This window comes from Diceros bicornis, chromosome 34, assembly GCF_020826845.1.
Source record: "Diceros bicornis minor isolate mBicDic1 chromosome 34, mDicBic1.mat.cur, whole genome shotgun sequence".
NCBI classification, from domain to species: domain Eukaryota; kingdom Metazoa; phylum Chordata; class Mammalia; order Perissodactyla; family Rhinocerotidae; genus Diceros; species Diceros bicornis.
The window spans coordinates 34,435,712-34,463,234 of record NC_080773.1 but is presented as its reverse complement, the minus strand read 5'-3'; the positions used below and the strand labels follow the sequence as shown (position 1 = coordinate 34,463,234).

General features: G+C 44.9%; 1 protein-coding gene across 17 annotated transcripts; it reads right to left on the bottom strand.

Annotated features, from left to right (window-relative positions):
- Window positions 1–27,523, bottom strand: ZNF667 (zinc finger protein 667). Of its 17 annotated transcripts, none has more exons than XM_058530378.1 (7): window positions 27,243–27,323; window positions 22,933–23,008; window positions 21,161–21,338; window positions 15,202–15,293; window positions 13,489–13,615; window positions 12,135–12,227; window positions 1–2,878 (listed from the first exon to the last, which is right to left on the bottom strand). In XM_058530378.1, exons 3-7 carry the CDS (start codon window positions 21,171–21,173, stop codon window positions 1,296–1,298), a joined length of 1,908 nt encoding a protein of 635 aa, XP_058386361.1. In that variant the 5' UTR covers window positions 21,174–21,338; window positions 22,933–23,008; window positions 27,243–27,323; the 3' UTR covers window positions 1–1,295. The 17 variants fall into 17 exon arrangements, with proteins under 17 accessions (XP_058386361.1, XP_058386364.1, XP_058386360.1 ...); XM_058530381.1 differs by lacking the exon at window positions 27,243–27,323 and adding an exon at window positions 26,926–26,944; XM_058530377.1 differs by lacking the exon at window positions 27,243–27,323 and adding an exon at window positions 26,681–26,814.

The following is a 27,523-nucleotide window of genomic DNA, read 5'->3' as shown; positions in this document are numbered from 1 at the left end:
TACAACCCAATTACAAAAAAGAACTCTGATTTTATTTCTTATATATTTTGCACAAGCTGGAAAGAGGGACTGAAAGCTATGATATATGATGAACAGCTGACACGAAAAGAGCCTGATACACAAATCCAGGGTTTCCCCGATGTTTTGGTCAGCTTGGGCTGCCATAACAAAATACCATAGACTGGGTGACTTAAACAAAAGAAATGTATCTCTCACAGTTCTGGAGGCTGAAAGTCCGAGATCAGGATGCCAGCAGGGAGGGAGACTGGTGAGAGCTACCTTCTTGGCTTGCAGACAGCTGCCTTCTTGCCACGTCCTCACATGGCAGAGAGAGCAAGCCAGCTCTCTGGTGTCCCTTTTTTTAAAGACACTAATCCTATCATGAAGGCCCCACCCTCATGACCTCATCTAACCTAATTATCTCCCAAAGGCCCCATTTCCAAATACCATCACATTGGGGTTAAGACTTCAACATGAATTCTGGGGAGACACATTCAGTCCATGACACTCCATTCTCCACCAATCACCTATTGCACACTAGTGTTCTTACACAAAAATAGCAATGTTTATTCATATAAATATAGACAAATTTATTTTCAAATAAAACAATAACGATTTCTCCCTGCTCTGAAGTGTCTTGTTCTTCAGTAGATCCTTTTTCTCCCCTATTAGCCCATCGCAGGCTTATTAGATTTTTCACACCACGAAGAACATATATCTTCACATCCATGGAGACAGTTGGTAATGACTCTATTGCTCCACAAAATTATGAGTGCTATCTTTATCCACGTAAAGACTCACTCTTCTTTATACTCACGCACAAGTTTCTGTCAGCTGAAAATGACACCATGGTTTGCCAGAAAGTCCCTTATATGTGATAGTTCTAGTTCTAAGGGACAAACTCAAACTCTTTCTTCATGTGACCTTAAATCAGGCTCAAAGCCCCATCCACAGAAATGGACTTTACAATTCTACTTTGCTGTATATGTCCAATGAAATAGCTTTGAAACTTGCACTGGAAACAAAATATCAGTGATTCTTACCAAATGAAGAATGGTATTCAATAAAAATGACTGATCCAATCATATGAGCTTGCTACTTTGAAATTAAGACCTATGATAGGTCATCATTGCCTTAGCTGATTTCAAATGCTCAGGTCAAAAGTCACCCATGACTTTTGCTCTTTGGCATTCAAAGTGGGACACATCAACAAATGGTCCAAAACTTCTGTTATAGACAAATGCATTTTTCCATGCCTCTGCCTCAATTTTTGCTTTTATATATTTAAAACCTCCTTAGGCTTTTCCCTCAGAATGTGAATTCTGATGTCGAATCAGGGATGAGCTCCGACTATATGCCTTCCCACATTTACTACATTCATACGGTTTCTCTGAAGAATGACTTCTCTGATGTCGAATAAGATCTGAGCCACTGCTAAAGGCCTTCCCACACTCATTACATTCATAGGGTTTCTCTCCAGTATGACTTCTTTCATGTAGAATAAGGGATGTGCGTTGACTAAAGGACTTCCCACATGTTTTGCACGTATATGGTTTCTCTCCAGTGTGAATTCTTTCATGTTGGGCAAGGTGTGCACTCTGACTGAAGGCCTTCCCACACTCATCACATTCATAGGGTCTGTCTTCAGTATGGATTCTCTTATGTCGAGTAAGAGATATGCGATGACTGAAGGCTTTCCCACATTCCTCACACTGATAGGGTTTTTCTCCAGTATGAATTCTCTGATGTTCAATAAGAAATGACTGGCGACCGAAAACTTTACTACATTTATTACATTTGAAAGGTTTCTCTTCAGAATGAATGTTTTGATGTATTTTAAGGTTAGCAGTTCCAGAAAACATCTTCCCACATTCCTTACATTCAAATAGTTTCTTTTTCCTTTTATGAAGTTTCTGATGTTGAATAAGGGATGAATGCCGGTTACAGACCTTCTCACATTTATTGCATCTGTAGAGTTTCTTCCCAACATGAAGTCTTAGATGTAGAATAAGGGTTGAAGGCCGCCTGAAGACCTTCTCACATTTATCACATCTGTAGGGTTTCTCTGAAGTGTGAATTCTCTGATGAAGCATAATGGATGAAATCCTATTAAAGGATTTTCCACATTTTCTGCATTTATATTTAGGATTCTCTAAATGGTGACTTCTCTGCTGTAGACTCTGACTTAAGGTCTTCCCACTTTCATGGGTTTTCTCTCCAGTATGAATTCTTTTATGTTTCGCAAGGACTGATTTCTTATTGAAGCCTCTCTGACATACACTGCATTTATGTATTTTCTTTCCACTGTGAATTTTCTTATGAAGTAAAAGCGATGACATTTGACTGAAGGCTTTCCCGCATTTTATGCACCGGTGGACATTCTCAACAAAGTGCATTTTCTGATGTATACTCAGAGATGGGCATTGACTCAAGGCCTTCCCACAGTCAAAGGTTTCCTTTCCATCATGAACTTTCCCATGTAGAATGAGGGTTGTTCTTTGAATGAAGCTTTCCCCACATTTATCACATTTATGGCTTTTCCTTCCATTGTGAATTCTCTGATGAAGAATGAGGGATGAGATCTGTCTGAAAGCTTTTCTACAATTACTGCATTCATAAGGCTTCCCTCCAATATGAGAGTTTTGATGAAGTTTAAGAGATAAACTTTGACAAAAGATTTTCCCACAGTCATTACATTTTAAAGACTTCTTCCCTGAATGTACTTTCTTGGTTTTTACTAGCACTGAATTTTTCTTGCAGCCGCTCTTTCCTGTGGGAACTTTTTGTGGTGCAGAAACTGGTTTCTGATAGATGCTTTGCCCAGATTTATTGCACTGATTTGGAGGTAACTTCTTGGTCTCACATTTAGACCCTGAGTCTGAAAGACATCAAGAAATTAAATGTTTGTTTTCCTGTGCTGGAGAAATGAAGCGTCTATGCAGTCATTATCATTATCAATCAAAATAACAATGATGTTAACCAAAACAATTACTTTTTAGTGTCTTATTATGGTTTTAACATAGTAAGGACTTTACAGAAATATTTAATAAATAGAATTCAGGAAAGTTTGCAATTTGGAATAAATAGGAAAGTCTTATTTGTAGGATAAATTTATGCCATATACCACATTAAACTCCATAGGTTGTTCATTAGATGAATGTAGTTTTATTATATGAAATGTCTAGAAAAGGCAGAAGGTAGAATACAGACAGAAGGTGGATTAGTGGTTGCCAGGGCTGGAAGTGGGAACAGGGATTAACTGTAAATGGGCATGAAGGCTCCTACTGGGGTGAAAAAAATGTTCTAAAACTGGATTGTGGTGATGGTTGCACAACTTGGTAAATTTATCAAAAACCACGGAATTATACACCTAAAATAGGTGAATTTTACAACACGTAAATTATGCCTCAATAAAGCTATTTAAAAAATGTATTCTTAAAATAAAAAAAAAACCAAACCAGACTTCTGGTTTGTGGTTTCTCATGTAAGAAGCTTGGAAGTTGGGGCCGGCCCCGTGGCTTAGCAGTTAAGTGCGTGCACTCCGCTACTGGCGGCCTGGGTTCGGATCCCAGGCTCGCACCGACGCACTGCTTCTCCGGCCATGCTGAGGCCGTGTCCCACATACAGCAACTAGAAGGATGTGCAGCTATGACAAACAACTATCTACTGGGGCTTTGGGGGAAAAAAAAAATAAATAAAATTAAAAAAAAAAAAAAGAAGCTTGGAAGTTGCCACTTCGTCCTAACAACAAATAAAAAGCTAAACAGACTGTAAAACCAACAACTCCTCTTGAATTCATAAGAGAGGGGAAGATGCAGAGCAAACTGCTGCCTCCAAGACTGCAGAGACAGACAGAAGAATACAGGGAGTCACGGCTTAGCAGAGCAGAGACTCACAAGTGAAACTACCACAGGAACTTGTGCTGGGGTAAGAAAACCTGAACTGTAATTGATGAACTGCTGGAGGCTCAGTGCTGACAAGTCTGACAGTTAAAAACTCCAGAGGCACCTAATCATAGGGGGACCCCTAAAATATTGTGAGATTTACCTTTAGGAGCGTGATCAGATTCTCACTGTAAATAGCAGAGAAAAATCCTCTTGGGCTGCCAGCAGGGAAAGGGGAAAAGAAATCACTTTGAAATATGCCAGAGCACTCTGTTCCTCTTAACAAGGTCTGCCCTCAGGGGAAACTAGTTAACCAGAGCCTACTCTGCTGAGGTATTATCAGAGCCTAACTGACCTGGAGAAACGGAAATACCCAACTCCAGCTGACTTTAGCCTTCCACGTGGGAGAAGGGAAACACAAACTACAGCCCACTCTACCCATCCTGTCCCACCTAAGGGGGGAGAAAAAACACACACTTGTGATGTTCACATTCCAGACGCACATGCTCACTAAAAGACTGAGACCTGATCCTAGGACTATAGAATGCTTCCCCTCCTGCTACCCCTCACCACATTACTAAAGGCCTATTTACAGCAATTCTTGCTAACTCGTACATCAACGTTCAGCTATCAAGAAAAAATTAGAAGGCATACCAAAGGCAAAAAACACAATTTGAAGAGACAAAGCAAACATAAGAACCAGACTCAGATATGGCAGGGACGTTGGAATTATCAGACCAGGAAATTAAAACAACTATGATAATATGCTAAGGGCTCTAATGGACAAAGAATGGCGATATAAAGCACAGATATGGAAATCCTAAGGAAGAACCACAATGAAATGTTAGGAGATCAAAAATGCTATAACAGAAATGAACAATGCCTTTAATGGGCTTATTAAATGTGACACAGCTAAGGAAAAATTCTGTGAGCCAGAGGATTTATTAATAGAGTTCTCAAAAACTGGAAAGCAAAGAGAACAAAGACTGAAAAGACAACAGAATATCCAAAGACCGTGGGACAACTACAAAGGAAGTAACATATGCGTAATGGCAATACCAGAAGAAGAAGAAAGAGAGAAGAGATGTTTGGAAAAATACTGACTGAGAATTTCCCCAAATTAATGTCAGACACCAAATCAGAGATCCAAGACACTCAGAGAACATCAAGCAGGATAAATGCTAAGAAAACTAGACCTAGGCATGTCATTTTCAAATTGAAGAAAATTAAAGATCAAGAAAAAATCCTGAAGAAATCAGAGGAAAAGAAGACCTTACCGATAGAGAAACAAAGATAAGCATTACATCCAACTTCTTCTCAGAAACCACGTGAGCAAGAAGAGAGTAGAGTGAAATATTTAAAGTGTTAAGAGAAAAAAACCACCATCCTAGAACTTTCTGTGCCCTGTGAAAATATCCTTCAAAAGTAAAAGTGAAATAGACTTTCTCAGACAAATATTGAGGGAATTTAATGCCAGTAAATCTGCCTTGCAAGAAAGTTAAAAGAGGTCCTTCAGAGAGACAGAAAATAATATAGGTCAGGGGCTGGCCCTGTGGCTTAGTGGTCAAGTGCTCGCGCTCCACTACTGGTGGCCTGGGTTCGGATCCCAGGCGTGCACCAACGTACCACTTGTCAGTCACGCTGAGGCTGCGTCCCACATACAGCAACTAGGAGGATGTGCAACTATGACATACAACTATCTACTGGGGATTTGGGGACAAAAAGGGAAAAAAAGGAGGAAGATTGGCAATAGATGTTAGCTCAGGGCCAGTGTTCCTCAGCAAAAAGAGGAGGATTGGCATGGATGTTAGCTCAAGGCTGAGCCTCCTCACAAAAAAAAAAAAAAAAAGAAAATAATATAGGTCAGAAATTTAGATCTACATAGAGAAAGGAGAAGCATCAGAGAAGGAATAAATGAAGGCAAAATAAGCCTTTTATTTTTCTTAATTGATCTAACAGATAACAGTCTGTTCAAAATAATAATAGCACCAATGTATTCGATCACATATGCTTATGTATTTATCTTGTGTGTGTGTATATATATATGCTTATATATAAATGAAGTGAATGAAAGCAATAATACAGGGGATGGGAGGGAGGAAATAGGATTATTTTGTTATTATAAGGTACTCACACTACCCATGAAGTGGTATAGCGTTACTTGAAAGTTGTAAACGTATATTGTAAACTCTAGGGCAACCAGTAAAAGAAGTGTAAAAAAACAAAAAGTATAACTGATATGCGAAGAAAGGACAGAAAATATAATCATTTAAAATGCTCATTTGAAACCATACAAGACAGAAAAAGAGTGGAAGACAAAAACAGGAACAAAGAATAAAGGCAACAAATAAAAAACAGCAACCAATATGGTAGATGTCATCAATAATCACTTTGAATGTCAATGGTCTACAATGCATCAACTAAAAGAGACTGTCAGGGTGGATCAAAAAACATGACCCAACTGTATGCTGTCTACAAGAAACCCACTTTAGATAAAAAGGCATACACAGATTAAAAGTAAATGGATGGAGGGGCCAGCCCAGTGGCGCAAGTGGTTAAGTGCGCACGCTGCCCTGCAGCGGCCCGGGGTTCACCGGTTTGGATCCCAGGCACACACCGACGCACTGCTTCACAGGCCATGCTCTTGCGGCGTCCAATATAAAGTGCAGGAAGATGGGCACAAATGTTAGCCCAGGGCCAGTCTTCCTCAGCAAAAAAAAGAGGAGGATTGGCAGATGTTAGCACAGGGCTGATCTCCTTACACACACACACAAAAAAGTAAATGGATGGAGAAAAATATACCACGCAAACAATAATCAAAAGCAGGAGTAGCTTTATTAATTTCATACAGAGCAGACTTCAAAGCAAGGAAAGTTATCAGGGATAAAGAAGGGCATTACATAATGATAAAGGGGTCAATTCTTCAGCAAGACATAATTCTTAACGTGTACACGCCTAACAATGGAGCATCAAACTACATGAGACAAAAACTGAAGGAACCACAAGGAGAAATAGATAAATCCACTATCATAGTTGAAGACTTCAACACCCTTCTCTCTGAAACAGACAGATCCAGCAAGCAGAAAATCAGCAAGAACATAGTGAACTCAACCACATCATCATTCAACTGGATATAATTAACATCTATAGACTACTTCATCAAACAACAGCAGAATTCACATTATTCTCAAGCTCACATGGCACATTCATCAAGATAAACTACATTCTGTGCCATAAAACACAAATTAACAAATGGAAAAAGAACAGAAATCATAAAATGTTTGCTCTCAGACCACAATGGAATTAAACTAGAAGTCTGTAACAGAAAGGTCATTGGAATATCCCCAAATATTTGGAGATAAAACACACACTTTTATTTTTTTCTATTTATTTTATTTTTTTGTGAGGAAGATTAGCCCTGAGCTAACATCTGTTGCCAATCCTCGTCTTTTTGCTGAGGAAGACTGGCCCTGGGCTAACATCTGTGCCCATCTTCCTCCATTGTTTATATGGGATTCCACCACAGCATGGCTTGACAAGCAGTGCATTACTGTACACCCAGGATCCAAACCCCGGGCCACCACAGTGGAGCACGTGCACTTAACCACTACGCCACCGGGCCAGCCCCTAAACAACACACTTTTAAATAACACATGAGTCAAAAAAGAAATCTCTAGAGAAATTAAAAAATATTTTGAACTAAATGAAAATGAAAACCACTTATCAAAATTTGTGGGATGCAGTGAAAGCAGTGCTTAGAGGGAAATTCATGGCACTGAATGCATATATTAGAAACGAACAAAGATCTAAAATCAATAATCTAAATTTCCCCGTAAGTAAACTAGAAAAAGAAGAGCAAATTAAATCCAAAGTAAGCAGAATGAAAGAAATAATAAGAATTAGAGCAGAAATCACAGAAATTGCAAACAGGAAATCAATAGAGAAACACAAGGAAACCAAAAGCTGGTTCTTTGAAAATCAATAAAACTGATAAGCCTCTAGCTAGGCTAACAAAGAAGAAGAGAGAAGATATAAATTACTAATATCAGAAATGCAAGAGGGGACATCACCACAGAACGTATAGAAATTAAAAGGATAAAAGATAGAACTATGAACAACTCTATGTCCATAAATTTGATAAGCTAGGTGAAACTGACCAATTCCTTAAGACACAATCTGCCAAAATTCACATAAGAATAGACAATCTGAATGGACCTATATCTATTAAAGAAATTGAATCCATAATTAATAACCTTCCAAAACAGAAAGCACCAGGCCCAGATAGGTTCACCAGTGAATTCTACCAAAGGAAAAAATCATACCAATTCTCCATAATTTCTTTCAGAGGATAGAATACTTGCTAACTCATTGTACGAGGCCATCATTACCTTAATAATACCAAAATCAGAAAAGACACCACAAGGAATGAAAACTACAGACCAATATCCCTGATGACTATTGATGCAAAAATCCTAAACAAAATACTAGCAAATCAAATTTAACAGCAATTAAAAGGAACATACACATGAGCAAGTGGGATTTACACCTAGAATGCAAAGATAGTTCAATATGGGAAAATCAATCAATATAATACATATTAACAAAATGAAGGACAAAAACTACATGATCATCTCAATTGATACAGAAAAAGCTTCTGACAAAATTCAACATGATAAAAACAATCAACAAACTAGGATTAGAAGGAAACTAACTCAATATAATAAAGGCCATAATTGAAAAGCCCATAGCAAATATCACAATAAATGGGGAAAGACTGAAACTTGTTCCTCTAACATAAGGAACAAGGCAAGGAATGCCTACTCCACCACTACTATTTGATGTAGTACTGCAAGTTCTCATCAGAGCAATTAGACAAGAAAAATAAAAGCCATAAAAAAGGGAATAGAAGTAAAATTCTCTCTGTTCACAGATGACATGAGTTTATATGTAGAAAACCCTCAAGATTCCACACAAAAAAATTGTTAGAACCAGGCTGGCGCCATGGCTTAGCGGTTAAGTGCGTGCGCTCCGCTGCTGGCGGCCCGGGTTCGGATCCCAGGCACGCACCGACGCACTGCTTCTCCGGCCATGCTGAGGCCGCGTCCCAGATACATCAACTAGAAGGATGTGCAGCTATGACATACAACTATCTACTGGGGCTTTGGGGGAAAAAATAAATAAATAATTAAAAAAAAAAAAAATTGTTAGAACCAATAAACGAGTTCAGCAAAGTGGCAGGATACAAAATCAACACTCAAAAATCAGTTTTGTTTCTATATACTAACAATGACCACTTCAAAAAGGAAATTGAGAAAACAATCCCATTTACTATAGCATCAAAAAAGACAAAATATTTAGGAATAAATTTAACCAAAGAGGTGAAAGACTTGTACACTGAAAACTAAAAAACACTGCTAAAAGAAATCAAAGAAGATGTAAATAAGTGGAAAGACATTCTGTGCTTGTGGATTGGAAGACTTAATATTGTAAAAATGTCCATAACAGTCAAAGCGATCTACAGATTCAATGCAATCCCTCTCAAAATCCCAATGACATTTTTTGCAGAAATAGAAAAAAAGTCCTAAAATTCACATGGACTCTGAGGGGACTCCAAATAGCCAAAACAATCTTGAAAAAGAAGGACAAACTTGGAGGCCTCACACTTCCTAATTTCAAAACATACTACAAAGCAACAGTAATTAAGATGGTGTGGTAGTAGTATAAAGATAGATATATACACCAATGGAATAGAACAGAAAGCCCAGAAATAAACCCTCGCACATCTGGTCAAATGATTTTCAACAAGGGCGCCAAGACTACACAATGGGGAAAGGACAGTCTCTTCCATAAATGGTGTTGGGAAAACTGGGTATCTACATACAAAAGAATGAACTTGGACCCTTACCTTACACCGTAAACAAAAATTAACTCAAAATGGATTAAAGACCTAAATGCAAGACCTAAAACTATTAAACTTCTAGAAGAAAACACAGGGGGAAAGCTTCAAGACATTGGATTTGGCATTGATTTCTTAGATATAACACCAAAAGCACAGGCAACAAAATAAAAAATAGACAAATGGGACTACATCAAACCTAACTTCTGCATGTCAAAGGAAACAATTAACAGAGTGAAAAGGCAACTTACAAAATGGGAGAAAATAACTGTAAATCACATAACTGATAAGGAGTTAATATGCAGAACATACAAGGAACTTCTACAACTCAACAACAAAACACAAATAACTCTATTAAAAATGGACAAAGGACTTGAACAGACATTTCTCCAGAGAAGATAGACAAATGGCCAATAAACAACTGGAAAGATGCTTAACATCACTAATCATTAGGGAAATGCAAATCAAACCCACAATATCACCTCACACCCATAAGGATGGCCACTATCAAAAGAACAGAAAATAACAGTGTTGGCAAGGATGGGCAGAAGTTGGAACCCTTGTGCACTGTTGGTGGAAATAAAAAATGGTGCAGCCACTGCAGAAAACAGTATGCAAGTTCCTCAGAAAATTAAAAATAGAAATACCATATGATCCAGCAATCCCAGTTCTGTACACATCCAAAGGAACTGAAATCAAGATCTCAAAGAGACATCTGCACGCCCATGGTCATTGCAGTATTCTTCACAGTAGCCAAGAGGTGGAAGCAACCCAAATGTCCATTGACAGATGAACAGAAAAAGAAAATGTAGTAGCTACATACAATGGAATATCATTTAGCGTTAAAAAAGAAGGAAATCCCAAGGCCGGCCTGGTGGCGCAAGTGGTTAAGTGCGTGTGCTCTGCTGCAGCGGCCCGGGGACTGCCGGTTCAGATCCCGGGAGGGCACCGACGCACTGGCTGGCAAGCCATGCTGTGGCGGCGTCCCATATAAAGTGGAGGAAGATGGGCACAGATGTTAGCCCAGGGCCAGTCTTCCTCAGCAAAAAAAGAGGAGGACTGGCAGATGTTAGCACAGGGCTGATCTCCTCACAAAAAAAAAAAAAAGAAGGAAATCCTGTCACATGCTACAACATGGATGAAGCTTGAGGACATTATGCTAAGTGAAAAAGTCAGTCACAACAGGTCAAATACTGTATGATTCCACTCAAATGAAGTATCCATAGTAGTCAAAATCATAGAAACAGAAAGTAGAAATGTGGTTACCAAGGGCTGGGGAGAGGGGTGGGGAAGAATTAGTATTTAGTGAGTATAGAGTTTCAGCACTGAAAGATGAAAAACTTCTAGAGATATGTTGCTCAACAATGTGAATATACTTAATTCTACATTTACAAATGGTTAAGATGGTAAATTTAATGTTAGGTGTTCTTTACCACAACTAAAAAAATAAAAACCCATGTAACTTGACCAACCAAAGAGGAATCTATTAGAAAAGGGAATGAATTCTTGAAAAGTAGTCAAAAGGAACAGTTATGGAGAAGATTTTAATTTTTTTTAAGGAATGAAGAAAATGATCCAAGTTTGAACATTATCACTAAAAGTGCTATCATTAGAGAAGTTGGGACACACTTTCTCTGAAGGGAAATATGAAAGCTGAGGCAACGAAAGTGATAGGTAGGGATGACGGTGTTAAGAGCTGAGCTTCTGGGGCCGCCCGGTGGCATAGTGGTTAGATGAGCGCGCTCAGCTGCTGGCGGCCTGGGTTCAGATCCCAGGCGCGCACCAACGCACTGCTTGTCAGGCCATGCTGTGGTGGCGTCCCACATAAAGTGGAGGAAGACGAGCACGGATGTTAGCTCAGGGCCAGTCTTCCTCAGCAAAAAGAGGGGGATTGGCATGGATGTTAGCTCAGGGCTGATCTTCCTCACACACACACACACACACACACACACACACACACAAAAAGAGCTGAGCTGCTGAGACCGGAAGCTGGGGTTCAAACCCAGCTCTGCTGCCACTTCCTAGCTGAGTGACCTTGGGCAAGTCATTGACCCTCTCTGGTCCTCAGTTTCCTCATCTATAAAACAGGAATAATAACAGTACCTACCTTATAGGGTTGCTGGGAGAAACCTATACTTAGAAGACTGTCTGATATCTAGTAACAGCTTATTTAATGTTGGTTCTTCTCCCACTGGGGACTCATATGGAAGAGACTTGAATTTTCTGCACAGACTTGAGGCCCCAGAGGTGAGGAAACTAGCTCTCAACTATCATCTTAAAGAGGCTGCCCTCTCAGATGGAGCGCACTCTTACAAGGAATGCCGACTTCTAAGCCTTGATTCTCTGTCACTCACCCAAATCCCGGCGTCTTCTCACTGGCTCCACCACCCAGGGCGCCTTCCCTTTCTCCAACAAGGTGATCACATTTGGCCTCCGAAAGGAAAGTCCTGCACACAAGAAAAACATCAGAATTGAGCCTGATGGGGGAGCCACAGACATCAGAGTCCAGACTTGTGTCAAGAAAAGAAAAGCACAAAGGAGCATGGAGGATGTGAAGGGCAGGCAGAGAATGAGGAGGATGAAAGTTCGGTTACAGTCAGCAGAGTTGTTTATTTCCATCTCTACAGAGCCAACTATTTTCCTGAAAAGTTGGACCAGAAACTCCTGAGGCTGGTTATTAAGCTACTGTCTTGCAGCTTTCAACCCCAGCGTTCTCCGATCTGTTTTGTGGTGCAGGGGCTCTGCAATCCACACTTCTTTTTCACCAGCTGCTCCCTGTCAGTGTCCCCCTAATAGGGACTCTGGTGGTTTCCATTTCCGCTTTTCTCTTTTCCCCTGCACTCCCAGAACTAGCCTCATCTTGCCCCCTCAGGAGTATAAACCAACCAGGCAGCACACCCTTCTCCTCCTTCAGCAGTGAGTCCTTTCCTCTAAGTCCTAAAACCCCAAACTCTTCCCTTAGTTCCCCCAGCCCTAGGATGGTGACTGCATTCTGCAGTTACCTTCTCTGTGTTAACTCAGTGTCCTCTGTTCACCTTTTAACAGTACCTGTTAAGTCAATTCCTTATATTAAATTTTCTCTTAAAACAACTGGAGTGTCCTCAAGAGGTTACATATACAGTTACTGTGTGACCATCAGTTCCACTCCTAGGTATCTACCCAAGAGAAACGAAAATACTTATTTTCATTTCCGGCACAGAAATGAAATTTTCATCAGATTGGCACAGATGTTAGCTCAGGGACAATCTTCCTCAAGCAAAAAGAGGAGGATGGGCAACAGATGTTAGCTCAGGGACAATCTTCCTCAAGCAAAAAGAGGAGGATGGGCAACAGATGTTAGCTCAGGGACAATCTTCCTCAAGCAAAAAGAGGAGGATGGGCAACAGATGTTAGCTCAGGGACAATCTTCCTCACCAAAAAAAAAAAAAAAAAAAGAAGAGTGAGTGCTAATGGATATGGGGTTTCTTTTGCGGGTAATGAAAATGTTCTAAAATTGACTGTGGTGAAGGATGCAAAACTCTGTGAACACACTAAAAACCACTGAATCGTATACTTTATATGGGTGAATTGTATAATGTGTAAATTACATCTCAATAAAGCTTTTAAAAAAAACAAAACAAAACTGGAGTGGTTTCTGTCTTCCTGAGACTGACTGATTCATGTCCCTCACTGGGCCAGTTGTGGATTATGGGGGGAGGAGAGCCTTACCGAGAGAGACCAGGTTCTGGTAGTTCTCCAACATAACATCTTCGTACAATTCCTTCTGAATGGGGCTCAGCCATGCCCACTCCTCCTGCGAGAAGTAAATGGCCAAATCCCCAAACGTCACTCGCGCCTGAAATGGAAAATCACGCCCTTTCACCGTGAGCTTGTGCTTCCACACAGCTGGGGGAGATGGTAGACTCGCCCCAAACATGGGAGACACATGGTGCCAGGAATCTATTCAGGAAACATTTGGGGTTCTGAGGCCATAAGGGGCAGGTGTACTAAATAAAATAAAACACAGCTATATGATATAGCTGTTATTAAAGATTGTGTTGCACAAAAAACACAGCAACTTGGATTTACTGGGCACTGACAAAGTCAAGACATTTTTCTGAGCACCCTACATGTAGTGGCTCATTTAGTGCTCATGTTAGCCCCAATGGGGTATTGCAGAGAAAATCACAGCAATGTTACAGATGAGAATACTGAGGCCCAGAGAGATAAGGTGACTTACTGAAGTTCTCAGAGCCGGTAAATTGAGGAGCTGGGTTCAACCTGGGCAGTCTGGCTTTTGATTCATGCTCCTCACCACTTGCTCTCTAAAGAGCACATGACTGACTATGTTACACACAGCAAAAGGTTCTTTGCAGATGTAATCAGGGTTACTAATCAATTGACCTTAAAATAGGGAGATTAGCCTGGATTATCCAGGTGGGCCCAAGCTAATTAATCACAGGGGCCCATAAAAGCAGAAAATTTTCTCCAGCTGGTGGCAGACGAGGAGAGTAGAAAGGGAAGTCGGGTGGGGGGGATTTGAAGCACGAGTGGGATTTCACCTGCTGCTACTGGCTCGAAGGTGGAAGAAGGGGGCCACCTGGAAAGAGTGAGAAGGAACGGAATTCTGCCAATAACCAGTGAGTTTAGAAGAGGACCCTGAGCCTCAGACGAGACCACAGCCAGCCGACACCTTGAATTCAGCCTTATGAGACCCAAAGCGGAGGACCGAGCTAAGCCATGCCGTACCTCAACTTCGACCCATGAACGGTGCAATGAGAAACATATGCTACTTTGACCTGCCTAGTTTGTGGTAATTTGTTACGGCAGCAATACACATAACTTAGATGGCAAAAGTGTTTGTTATGAGAAAGCGAATTCAAGATGCTTATTGCAAGAAATCACTTGATCATCTAAAGCAGTGAAGCTTGCTTATCACGGGAGGCTGAGGGCACCTCACTGGCCTGGCTCCAACGAACTCAACCTGAGCACAGGGCTACGTGGAGTCCCTTAAAGACAGTTCCTCCTCTTAAAGAGAATATGGGTTCTACAAGGAAAAACAAAGTGACATTAAGAGATTAACTTGGAAGTGAAACATCCAATCCCTCTCTGCCTCAGCAGGTCCCACTGGGCACTCATGTCCACCTCAAGAAATCACGGTGGCTCTTGTTTTCCCTCTGGGGAGTGCATTTCTCCCAGCACTGGCAGAGACCCTGGAGATGCTGAACAAATCGTGAACGGTCACGTGCACCTGAGAAAAAAGGAGAAGGGGCCGCTCAGCGGTTTCCTGGGGCCCTTCTCACGCCCCAGCCTCTGTGGTGATGGGAAGAAACCAGGTCTTGGTTGGGTCTCCGTTGGGCAGAAAGTTTTCGTGGAAGGAAAGCAAATGGTCTGTGTCTTAAAAGATGGAACTTTCCCGAAAGAAGAGGAATCGCTACTTACCTTGGACTTGGATTTTCCTCGTGCAGCAGGCATCCTTTCCTGCCCCTTGAGGGTCTGCGTTTGGAGAGGGGCCGTGTGCTGAGAACGTGGGGCTGCAGGAGAAGAGAAGTCATGAGGCCGACTGGGCCTTCTGGGTGGTCCCAGAGTCTCTAAGATAAGTATCCCCTGGCCCCTCACCCTGGTCACAGACGCATATGCACAGACATGCACATGGAGGGAGGCCAGAACACCTTCTGCAGCACTCCTGCCCCTTCTCAAGGTCAGGGAGGGGCCAGGGCCAACGCTATCCACTCCAAAGATCACAGAAGGCTCCCAAGCAGGAGGCAAATGAGATCCGCAGACACCCGTTCACCCATTTGACAAGTATGTGTTGAGTGCCGACCATGTGCCAGGCACTGTCCCAGGTGCTGGGGGAGAGCAGTGAGTTAGAGTGAGGTACCAGCTCCCACGCACACTACATTCCAGCAGGGAAGACAGGTCCACGTGGAACACAGCGTTAGCTGAGATCACTGCTATGAAGAAAACAAGGACCAGGGCAGGGGGTAGAGTGACGGGGTCGTAGGGGAAGGCCTCTTAGAGGCAACACTGAGCTGAGTCTGCATGTAGTGTGAGTGTGAGCTACGTGGGCACTGGGAGAAGAGCATTCTGGGGACAAGTACAACAGATGCACAGGCCCGCAGCAGGTGCTGGAGAGGAGCAAGCAGGTCGGTGTGCTGAAGCAGACAGTCAGGTGGGGAGCAGGGGACTACAAGGAGGCTGAGCCAGGATGGGCCAGACCATGAAGCGGGGGTGAGCAGTCTGGAATAGACCCTAAGTGTGACAAGACATCACTGAGGGAGCAGGGGGCTGGGTGGAGTGACATATCTGACAATGTTTAACAAAACTGTTTTGGGCAGCTCTGTGGTGAATAAACCGTGTGTGTTGGTTGGGGGGAAGCAAGAGCTGAAGAGGGGACTCATTAGATAGGTATGTGGAAATCAGAGGAGTGGATTAGGGTGGGCGGAAGGGAGGAAGAGATGTCAAACATCACTCCTAAGGAGGCTGTAGTATCGCCCAGCCACTCTCCACCCGTGCTGTCCAATGTGCATGCCACTAGCCACATGTGCTGAGTTCTGGAAATAAGGCTAGTGCAACTCAGGAAATGAGCATTTAATTTTATTTCATTTCAATTAACTTATTAAAACCATAATGAAATAATAAATTGAGTATTAAAATTACTGAATTAGAGCCAGCCCCAATGACCTAGTGGTTCAAGTTTGGCGCTCACCACTTTGGAGGCCCGGGTTCACTTCCTGGTCGCAGAACCACACCACCTGTCTGTCAGTTGCCATGCTGTGGCAGCAGCTCACACAGAAGAACTAGAAGGACTTACAACTAGAATATACAACCACGTACTGGGTCTTTGGGGAGGAAAAAATAAAAGAGGAAGATTGGCAATAAATGTTAGCTCAGGGCAAATCTTTCCCTGCCAAAAAAAAAAAAAATTACTGAATTAAAATTTACTATTAATCTAAAATTAAAGACTGATCTTCAATTCAGTTACTATAAAACTTCTACATATGTTTGGAACAACTTGGGTGTGTGAATCTACTTTTCCAAAGGTAAATTTTATGAAATTTAAATAAACATCAAATATCTCCAATGAAAATTCAGTGTCTGGATTGAGTTACCCTCACATGTAAGACACACACCAGATTTCAAAGACTTAGTATGAAAAAAGAGAAGGTGAAACATCTCATTGGTAATTTTTGGATATATTGTAATATTTTGGATATACTGAGTTAAATAAAATGTATTATTAAAATTAACTGTAATGATGAATTTCTGTTTCTTCTTACTTTTTCCAATGTGGTTGCCAGAAAATTTAAAATTCTACATCTTGCGTTCTGTTTCCACAGGCCAGTGCTGCTCCATACTACGGAGTCTATACCCTTCTACCACTCCATTTTCTTCACGGCACTCACTGCTTCCTGAAAACGGCTTGTGTAAGCATGGGTTTACACGGGCACTACTCCCCACCACAACTTGGGCTCCGTGAGAGCAGGCACCATGACTGCTTTGTCCACTGCTCCCCTCCAGGAGCTGAGTGTACCCAGCACAGAGCGATGCTCAAGAGATAATTGCTGACTGACTCAACAGCCAGTCCCAAGTGCTTCCTGGCATGCTGAAATCAGTGTGGGGTGCAAGCATTCTATGCCGACACCCCGTCATAGACAAACAGTTTTGCTAGCAGTCATTCCAAGCCCTCTGAACCTGTCTTTTGGAGGGAAGCAAGGTCTAGAAAAGGCAGAAATGGGGGTATACTTTTTATTTCCCCCATTTCAAAAAACTTGAAACCTAGAGAATAGTACAATGAACACCTGATTACTCTTTACAGAATGTTAACATTTTCCTTACTTTTTAAAAAATTGAATCATTTCAAAGTAAGTTGTAGACATGCATGATGACGGTTCCCTAAATGCTATAGCACGCACCTCTGAAAAACGCCATCATCGCACCCAGTGCCAACAACAGTGGCTACATCATAAAAAACTTGGTGATTTTTCTATGAAAAAGGTACAGCAGGACGCAGTCTGGAAAATGGAAATATAGATTTCTCTCTATAGACGTTTGTTTTGTTTTCTCCCTTGAGGGTGGTGGTAGGGAAGATAAATGAAACCAAAGTCATAATTAAGTGCAGAGTTAGACAATGGGTATGTTTTGATTCAAAATGTGAATTATAAGATGGCCTTGTACTGTTTAAGGGAACCGAGCCAGAAGAACGTTTGGTTTATTATGCTCTTCTCTTTACAAAGAGAAAAGCAGTAGTAAGTAACTACTAATACTAAGATTAATTATTAATAATATTAATAAATACAAGTGCTTTACATGTGCTAGGCATCATTCCATAAAGACTACCATTTAATTCTCACTCCTACCCTAGGGGCAAGTACTTTTATTCATGCCATTTCCAGAGGAGGAAAGTGAAGCAGAGAGAGGCAGGAATCATTTGCCCAAGGTCATAGGGCAAGGAAGCTGCGGGGCCAGGAATCTAACTGGGTTATCTCCCCCCAGACAGCTGGCTACCCTCTGGGTTAGAGGGAAGGGCTGGGCAGTCTGGTGTGTGTGAAACACGCTGCTCTGGAGTCAGACCACCTGGGTGTGAGGACTGTTTTCATCAGCTGTGTCACCTTGGGCAAGTTATTTAACCTCTCCGCACCACAGTTTCCTCCCCTATTACAAGGGGACAATACAGAACTACGTCTGGAGTTGTGAGGATTAAGAAGAGTCAAATTCAGGTCCTACAAGCCTCCCCTCCCTCACGCTGGCCTCCCTGCCAGTCCCTGAACTTGCTGCCACAGCCCAGCCTCAGGACCCCGCCTGCAATGCTCTTCCCTGCCTCAGTTCCTCACTTCCTTCAATCTTTGCCCCAATCTCACCTTCTCTGTGAGGCTCACCCTAACCATTCTCTTTAAAACTGCAACCTGCTTGCAACCCCACCCACCCTCACTCCTGACCTCCCTCACCCAGCTCTGACTTCTCTTTTCTCCGTAGCTCTCACTGCTAACATGCTACGTGTGAGATACTAGAAAATATATATATTGGTCTCTGCTCCCAGTTCCTGGCACAGATCTAAAACCCTTGTAAAATTCCTAAGTGATAAGAGCACTAGGAGCATCTCTTGTTCTAATGAGGTCACTCTGGGTGGGCTCTTGGATGGGGGCTGGTCACCAGAAAGACCAAGCCATGATCAGAAGCTTGGAATTTTCAGCCTGTCCCCAACTTCTCCAAAGAGGGGAGAGGGGCTGGAAACAGAATTAATAATTGATCATTCCGATGTAATGAAGCCTCTCTAAAAATCCCAAGAGTACAGGGCTTGGAAAGCTTCCAGGTTGGTGGACACATCCATGTAATGGGAGGGTGACACACCCCAACTCCACAGGGACAGAAGCTCCTGTGCTCGGGACCCTCCCAGACCTCCTCTGTGTATCTGTTCATCGGGCAGTTCACTTCACCTGTATCATTTATTATATAATCAACTGGTAATCATTAAGTACGTGTTTCCCTGAGTTCTGTGAGCTGGTCTAGCAAATTAATCAAATCCGAGGAGGGTTATGGGAACCTCTGATTTGTAGCCAAGTCGGACAGAAATTGTGGGTGACCTTGGGACCTACTACTTGTGACTGGTGTCTGAAGTAGGGGGCAGTCTAGTCGGACTGAGCTCTCAATCTCTGGGATCTGGTGCTATCTCCAGGTAGACAGTGTCAGAATTGAGTTAAATTGTAGGACACCCAGCTGGTGTCACAGAATTGCCTGGTGTGGGGAAAACGCCCACATATCTTGTGTCATAAGTGTTGTGTGACAGAGGATAGGTAAAGGAGAGAAACACAGGGAAAGACTGAGTTTTTCCCAAAATACTACATAACTTGCCTACTCACTATGTCTGTGCTTACAGTGTGTCTCCACCCCTTCAAGTGCAAGCCCCAAGTGCCCTGGACCAGTGGAGGGCACATGGAAGGGGCTTGCTAATGACTGCTACCTGAACCATCAAATGGCCCCCTAGTAAATACTAACTTTCTTGACCATCGCTCCTTCAAGGAGCCTTCCCCGGCCCCCTTGGCTAGGGTAGGGGCCCCCTGGACCTCCACTGGGTGCCACTTCATTATGTGGGAAATGAATTCTGCTGTTACTACATTTGCTTTTGCCTTCACCTCCTGTCCTCCACTAGACACTCTGAGTTGACCAACATTCCTGTGTACCTGTGTGACCTGTTACTGAACCTTACTAGGCCTTTACCTTGACCCTTTACGCCAGCAAAGGGCTGCTGTTGTGAGTAGATAATACCAGGCCCAGTGCTCAGTGAAGGGTAGCCATCATCGCGGTTGTTGGTACTAGCACAGGTGGGGCCGGTGCTGTGGGCTGTGAGTCTGGGAGAGAAGCTGAGTGACCGTCCTGTCCACGTGCTCTGTGGAAGCACTCAGGTGTGCGTGTTGAATATGCTCTACCTCCGGGGACAACATCACCTCCTCAGTTAACAATCAGTAGGAGAATGAGAGCTGTGCTGGATCCCTTATATACATAATGTGCTCTCCTCTCATCTTTAGAGCAAACAGACCACACGGAGTCCACATTTTCCATTCTGAGGACAAGAGAGGGAAGACGAGCTGCCCACTGTCACAGAGCTTTAGTGACAGAGCCTGGCCTGTCCACAGGCAGCAGCACAATCTACCCTCTTAGTGTGGGACAGGTGTCTACACAGGAAACGTCCCTGCTGTCGTCTCCGGCAGGGTTCAGGAGGTGTCCATGTGGCACCATAGTTACAAGACGTTTACCTTTGTTATATCAGAGCAGCCACAGGACTTGGGGAGACTGGCAGAACACCACGTCAAGGGTGAGGAGCTGTGGCTCAGTGACAAACCAAGTGGCCTGGCCTTCAAGTCTCTGACTGCACTGAGCAAGGCTTCCTTCACGCAGAAAGTGAAGACAAAGGGGCCGGCCCCAGAATCCTGGATGCCTGAATTCTCTCCGTCAGACCCTATGGCAGGGGTGTGCTGGGTGATCTGTAGCATCTGCCATTTCCATGGTGTAAATACTCCCACCAGGGCCCATCGTAAGCTACCGTAAGCTATCGTAAGCTTGCTGATGTCATCGAGCAAGGAGCTGGGGAGAGGTGTACACAGCAGGTTCAAATGAGCCAGTGCGAGCAAGCCCCAGGACTGGATTGCCCGGGGCCTCGGAGAAGGAAGCCCTTTATTCTTTGTCTGGCAGTTGTCACACTTTTGACTAATATCCCCGAACATCAGAGGAAGGTTAATGCCTAGCTCTGCGGTCTGGGACACACCCCAAAGCAGCTACCTCATAGTAGAAAACTCTTTTGCTGGCTGGTTCTGTTTTGTTTTGAAACATCTGACTTTTGTATCCTACGTCATAATAAATCTGAGTTTGTGTTAATATAAAAATCATGTTTTAAATTGTTTACCAGGTAAGTACATCACTTGGTTTTTCCCTTCTGATTCCTCAGGTAAGATGGATTGCACCAGGAAGTGGCATCATGTCCATCCTGTGGTTTCTCACAGCTGTCTGCGCTCAGCCACGCGCCCCAAACTGGAGAAGCACGATTCTTGTCCACAAAATAATTTTCTCCGAGGAACTGAGCACTGCCAGGGAGGAAAAAACAGCAGCTTGATATTAGGTAATTCTGGATTCAAAGGTTGCCTCTGCCAATTATTGGCTGTGGGAGAGCTACACACAGCCTCAGTTTGCTCATCTGTACAATGGGGTAAAGAAAACCTACCTCACTCTTGGCTGTTTACGCTAGCTATCTTCAGCAACTAGCACATGGTAATTTCTCACCTTTCTTTTCCTTAAGTCAGTATACCCCAAGCATCCAGAAGGCCAAAGACTGAGACCCACTAAAAGGGCTATGGTTACAATTCTCATATGGTGCTGGCTGGAGAGAAACTGGCACAACCTCAATGGAAGGGCAATTTGGCAACGCCTTTAAGACTGAAGGTGCACATACCCAGTAACCTCACTTCTGGTATTTGCCTTCAGAACTCCTTGCACGTGTGTAAAACGACAGACACACAAGGGTATTCATCATGGCAGGGCCTGTAGAAGAGGCAGGACGGTCTAGTGGTGAAGTGAGTGTGCCTGGAGCCAGGCTGACTGGGGTCAGCTCCTACCTCTGCCACCCTCTGTGTGTCACCTCAGACGCTCTCCGTGTCCTTTCTGGGCCTCAGTTTCCCCAACTGTAAAATGGGGCAAATAACAATGGCTCCACAGGGCTGTTGTGAAGACTAAATGAGTGAAAACATGTAACAGACTCAGAGCAGTGCCAGTGCTAAACAAACGTTAGTTATCAAGCGACTGAAAACAACCCAACTGCCATCAATAAGAAAATGGCTAAGTGAATGTTATGTGCACATAATGGGACACCACGGAGACCTCACAAGGACCGAGGTAGCACTACATCAGTGGTTCTTCACATGGGGGGATTTTGCTCCCAGGGGACACTTTCGAGGTCTGGGGACATTTCTGGTTGTCACAACCAGGGGTGGGGGGAGTGCTCCTGGCATTTAGTAGGTGAAGACCACGGACGCTGCTAAGCATCCTACAATGCACGGGACGGCCCCCAGAGTAAAGAATGATCTGGCCAAATGTCAACTGTGCCGAGTCCTCGTGTACTATGTGACATGATCTCCAGGACATGGGATAATGATGAGGGAAAAGGTACAGAAAAACTGGTTAGAGAAAACAAAACAGGATAGAGACCATGAGTTTGAAAAGGCATACACAAGTTCTGGAAGGATAATCAAGAAGTTGGTAGTAGTGACTGTCCCTGAAGAAGGGAACTGGGTCACCCAGCATGGGAAAGGAAACTCAGAACTCAGTTTCCTTGTCTACACTCTGGCATTCTGTACCATGCATATATAATTACCTCTTCAAAACAACAACACAAATAAGATAAAGAGGCTGGATCCCACACCATCTCAGGGCAGGGCTGTACCTGGCCAGTCTTCCGAGTCCCACACCACAGGGTGGAAAAGGGCTTTGAAAGGCACAAAGCTAAATTCTCAGTCCTAAGGTGAGGATGGCTAGAACCCGGATGGGAACAAGCTTCAAAGAGTTATTTGATAACGGCCATGCCTCCCCTCGTGGCAGACAACTAGGGTCTTTCCTCTCAGCCCCGGGAACCCCTCTGATCCTGGAGGGCTGTGCTGAGCTGGGGTGCATACCTGGGAGACATACCTGCAAGCCAGCCATTTAGTGCACAGGCACAGTCTCACTGCTTCCGTTCAGCCAGAGTCTGCTTTTGCTGCACCACCTGTCAAATATTTGAAGATCACCCCTACCCTGCACCTACCAGCCCCAGGGACATACAAAGACACGTTCTCTAAAGACCCAGGTCCAGTTGTAACAGAAAACACCGGCTTTGCACGTGAATGTGGGCCCTGCCATTTCTCTGCTTTTCGATGGAACAGATTTCCACACTTGTAGCACGGGGCAAGGAATGTCCGTCTCGCAGGCACGTGCAACTGTCAGGACTGCCTTTTGTTAAGGTATTGAAAGTACTGGTCAGTGGTACCCTCCCCTCTCGCCACCACATTAATTTCTTCTATTCCTAGAAGCCCCTGTGGAGCCCGGAAGCTCTGAGCTATAGCTCTCAACCCTGCTTGTACATTAGAATCTCTTTGGAGCTTTTTAATAAATACTGATGGCTGATCCCCATGCCAGACCAATCAAATCAGAATCTCTGGGGATTGAATCTGGGCTTTTTTTTTTTTTTTTAAAGCTTTCCAAGGTGATGCTAATGCAAAGCCATGCTTTAGAACCACTGCCTCAGTCTCAGCCTCAGGGGCAGGGCTGGGATCTGACCTCCCCGTTGAAACCTGGACCTCAGCATTGGAGGAGAAAAAGTCTTTGATAAGCTCAAAGCCTAACTCTTGGATTCCCTGATCGAGGGATTCCACTGAGTCACTGATGGTGGCCATTCCTGGCTTTGGAGTTGACCAAGATGCCCATGAGAAGCCTGGGTGTTGATTTTGAAAACAGCACCTGCTGTCACCCGTAATCCCTTCACCATGCTTTACTTTTCAAAATACTTATGCCACTTGTTATAAATTTAATTGTTGTCTCCCTACTAAATGCAAGCTCCCTACTAAACGGTTAGTACGAACCTCGTCTGTCTTGTCGGCTGACTAGCACAGTGCCTGGCCCACGGCAGGCACTCGATCGCTGAATAAGTGAATGTCTCTTAGAGCCTACCTGGCTGCAGGCCACAGACACCCTTTCTTCTCATCTCAGGAACATTATTCCTGTGGACAGATTATTGGGACCCCTCTCCCTGGTCTAACAGGCAATTCCAGCAAGCAAACTGCATAGGCTTTAAGTCAGTACAATAATCCGTGCTGTCGTGTGAGGCAGCTGTGCAGCCCATCTTCAGCCTGTGTCAAATGACCTCGCAACCCCTCGTCTCAGGACTGAAGACGCCAGCTGGATGAATCAGCAACAGGAAGAGATAACGGGCACCTCGCTCTCACATTTCCCAGCTGCATTTCTTAGAATTAAGGGAATAATTAACGACCCTGGTCCTTGCCTCCCTCCACACATAGATAACGCCAGCATCCCTGAACTTGTCTGATGTATAACCAAGGAATTCTTGTTTATACGTTAACTTTAACGTATAACCTAAAGAAAAACCAGATGTACCCTACCCCTTTTTGACATATATGCAATCCAGCCCTGTAACTTTTTTCCTCTTCCCTACACGTACACTGTTTTGTGAAAGAGATATACGCTGCACTTAAACTCACACACCTTGGAACAGTTCCATCAGCGCCCTCTGTGGAACTGTCTTCCCAGGGTTCCAACTCCTCACGCCAATTACTGAATAAACTCCTTCTCTCCCATCACCTAAACTCTATTTCAGTCAACACCCCTCTATCACCTCCTTCCTCCAGCCCCCTCGCTCTCCTCCCTATCCTCATGCCTTGGGAATGTCCACAGTGTGCCCTCACCACGGTCCTGAACACCAACGGCTCTCAACTGGGGAGATTTTGCCTTCCAGAAGACACCTGGCAGTGTCTGGAGACACTTTTGCTTTCACAACTGGGGCAGGGGAGTGTGCTACTAGCATCTAGTGGGAAGAGGCCAGGGATAATATTAAATACCCTACAATACACAGGACAACCCCCTCCCTCAAACAAAAAATTATCTGGCCCCAAGTATCCACAGCGCTGAGGCTGAGAAACGCTGGTCTAGACACAGAGACATCTCCAGACCCCTGTGTTATTAGAAAATACTCCCCCTTGGGCCCTGCCATTTCCCAGGTCAAGTCTTCACCCCACGGGTTCCCTAGGGACATCTCCATCCAGGAAGATTCTCTGTTCCTGGTCTCCCCTCCCAGGACCCTGACTAGAAAATTCTGAATCTAAGCCCTGACCTAGACTTTAAGGTTATTTTATCTGTTAACCTGAAACCTTTACTCTGGGGCTCAACTCTTTGCTTTTCTTCCTGTGAATTTTATTCTCTGGCTATGGGATCCTTGCCGTTATTATGTTAATAAAACAATTAACATTTATATGTTGCTTACTTGTGTCAGGCACTATTCTACTTAATGCTCACCACAAGCCTAGGGTTAGTACTATTATTATCCCTGTTTTTTGCAGGTGAAACTGAGGTGCAGCGAACTTAAGTAACCTCTCCCAAAGTCACAAAACTAGTGAGTGATGGGACCAGGAGTCCCAGAGTTGATGCTCTTTCTCCCCCGAGCTACACTGGTTAGGAAGGAGACACACAACCATACCCAGCCATACCCAGCCACAGGTCCCAGAGGCCAGGGTGGGCTCCACCCTCCCTTCAAAAGCACACTAAGACAGAAATAGACAATGCAGGGAGGTGTGTGGCTCGGCTACCAAGGGCACCGCTGCTCAAGTGGGAGAGGCCAGACCCTCAGCTTCTAGGACAAACTCCCAGTCTCAAGTTCAGAGCTGAAAACTCCTCCAGCATTCACCACCACACCCCTACCTCTGCACAGGGTCAAAGACAAACAACCCGCTTCACCTACGTTACCCCATTTCATTTTCCCAACACTGAGGCAGGTGCGGTTATCCTATTTCATGAGGAGAAAGCCTAGCACAACGGCACACATGCTCCCTTTCCCAGAGCCCATCACACCTGTGCAGCCGCTCAGACTCCTCCCCACAGGGACCAACCCCCCAGTTACGGGGAGATACACACCAGGATAGCACAATCACACACTCACAACTGCAAAACCACTGACAGTGTGTCACATAGTCATCCCAGACTGTGTAAACGACCACATCAGTCTGTCACACACACAAAACCACTCGAACAACACAAATCCTCAGAGCCACACTCACATACCCACTTCCAGCCCCCTACAGGTGCAGTCATTTCTTCCTCACAAACACACCACAGACCCCACAGGAAACACACAGTCCTAAGTCACGCTCATCACCACACGGGGTGCCTCCGTCACACAGAGCCACCGACATCCCCTCATCTCACAGTATACCTGACGCCATCACACGTTTCAAATATGCAGGCCCACTCCACCTCACAGTCCACCACACAACCAGACAGGAACCTCACACACCGCCTCAGGTGCAGAGCCCCTCGGAATCTCAGGAAACAGCCCCACAGGTGGTCACAGGCCCACAGCCCCATGCAGTGTCACAACCCTACACGGTCTGGGGCCCACAACCCCACAGGTGGTCACAGGTCGACAATCCCACGCAGTGTCACAACTCTACGCAGTCTCGGGCCCACAACATCACAGGTGGTCACAGGCCCACAGGCCCACACAGTATCACAACCCCAGAGGCGGTCACAGGCCGACAGCCCCAAACAGTATCACCATCCTACGCAGTCTCAGACCCACAGCCCCACAGGAGGTCACAGGCCACAAGCCCACGCATCCGCGAGCGCACAGGTACACAATCTCCCCCCCCAACACACACACCCCTACGCTCACCTCCGTCCTCCCAGGTCGCGTCCCGGGGGCGACCACCCTCATCGCCTCGCAGGCACCCTGCGCTCCCCGCGTCTACCACCCGCGCCTGCGCACTCCCCTCCGGGACCCCAGAGCACCGCCGGCCCCGCCCCCTCACACGCGTAACACGTAGGCGGGCCGCGGCACCGCCCCCAGAGCTTCCCCGAGAGCCCAAGGGCCCGCCCCTAAACAAAGCCACGCGGCGCCCACGCTAACAGTCGCCTCACCCGGGACCCTGCCACAGGGCACAGCCGGAGGCTCCGCCCCCTCACACGCAACAGCGTACGCAAGCACGCTCACGCAATCACAGCCGTCCAGGAGAGGGGAGGTGGCCACACGCGCGCCAGCCCGACGCCCCGCCCCTGCACAAACACGTAGCACGCACGGCCGCGCGCACGCGCATGGCCTATTTTGCGCTCCCCGGGCCCCCACTCCTCATTCCCCTCATGAAGTCACGTAGGCGTCCTCAGGCGGTGAGGCCGTTCCTAGATCTGTGCAACCCAACCCAACCTCCGCAGTTAGCCGCCCTCCTCGGCTCCCACACCTGCATGTTGCCGTCCTGTCGGGTGGCTTCTCGCCCCAGGACCCTCTCCTTTGTCCCCCGGGCTCAGCGGGACTTAGAGATGGGCTCACCCGCGCTTGCGCACTTCGAGCTCAGGCTGCAACTCCCAGAAGCCTCCCGGACGCGGCGCCGCTCTGGTCCGCCAGGCCCAGAACGTGAGGTTGAGGGATCCTGGCCTGCGGTGGCTCGGATCTGTCCGGCCCGAGACGAACTGACCCGCGAGGAGGGCAGAGGGATGGTCGTCCAGGCCGAAGCGGAATCTC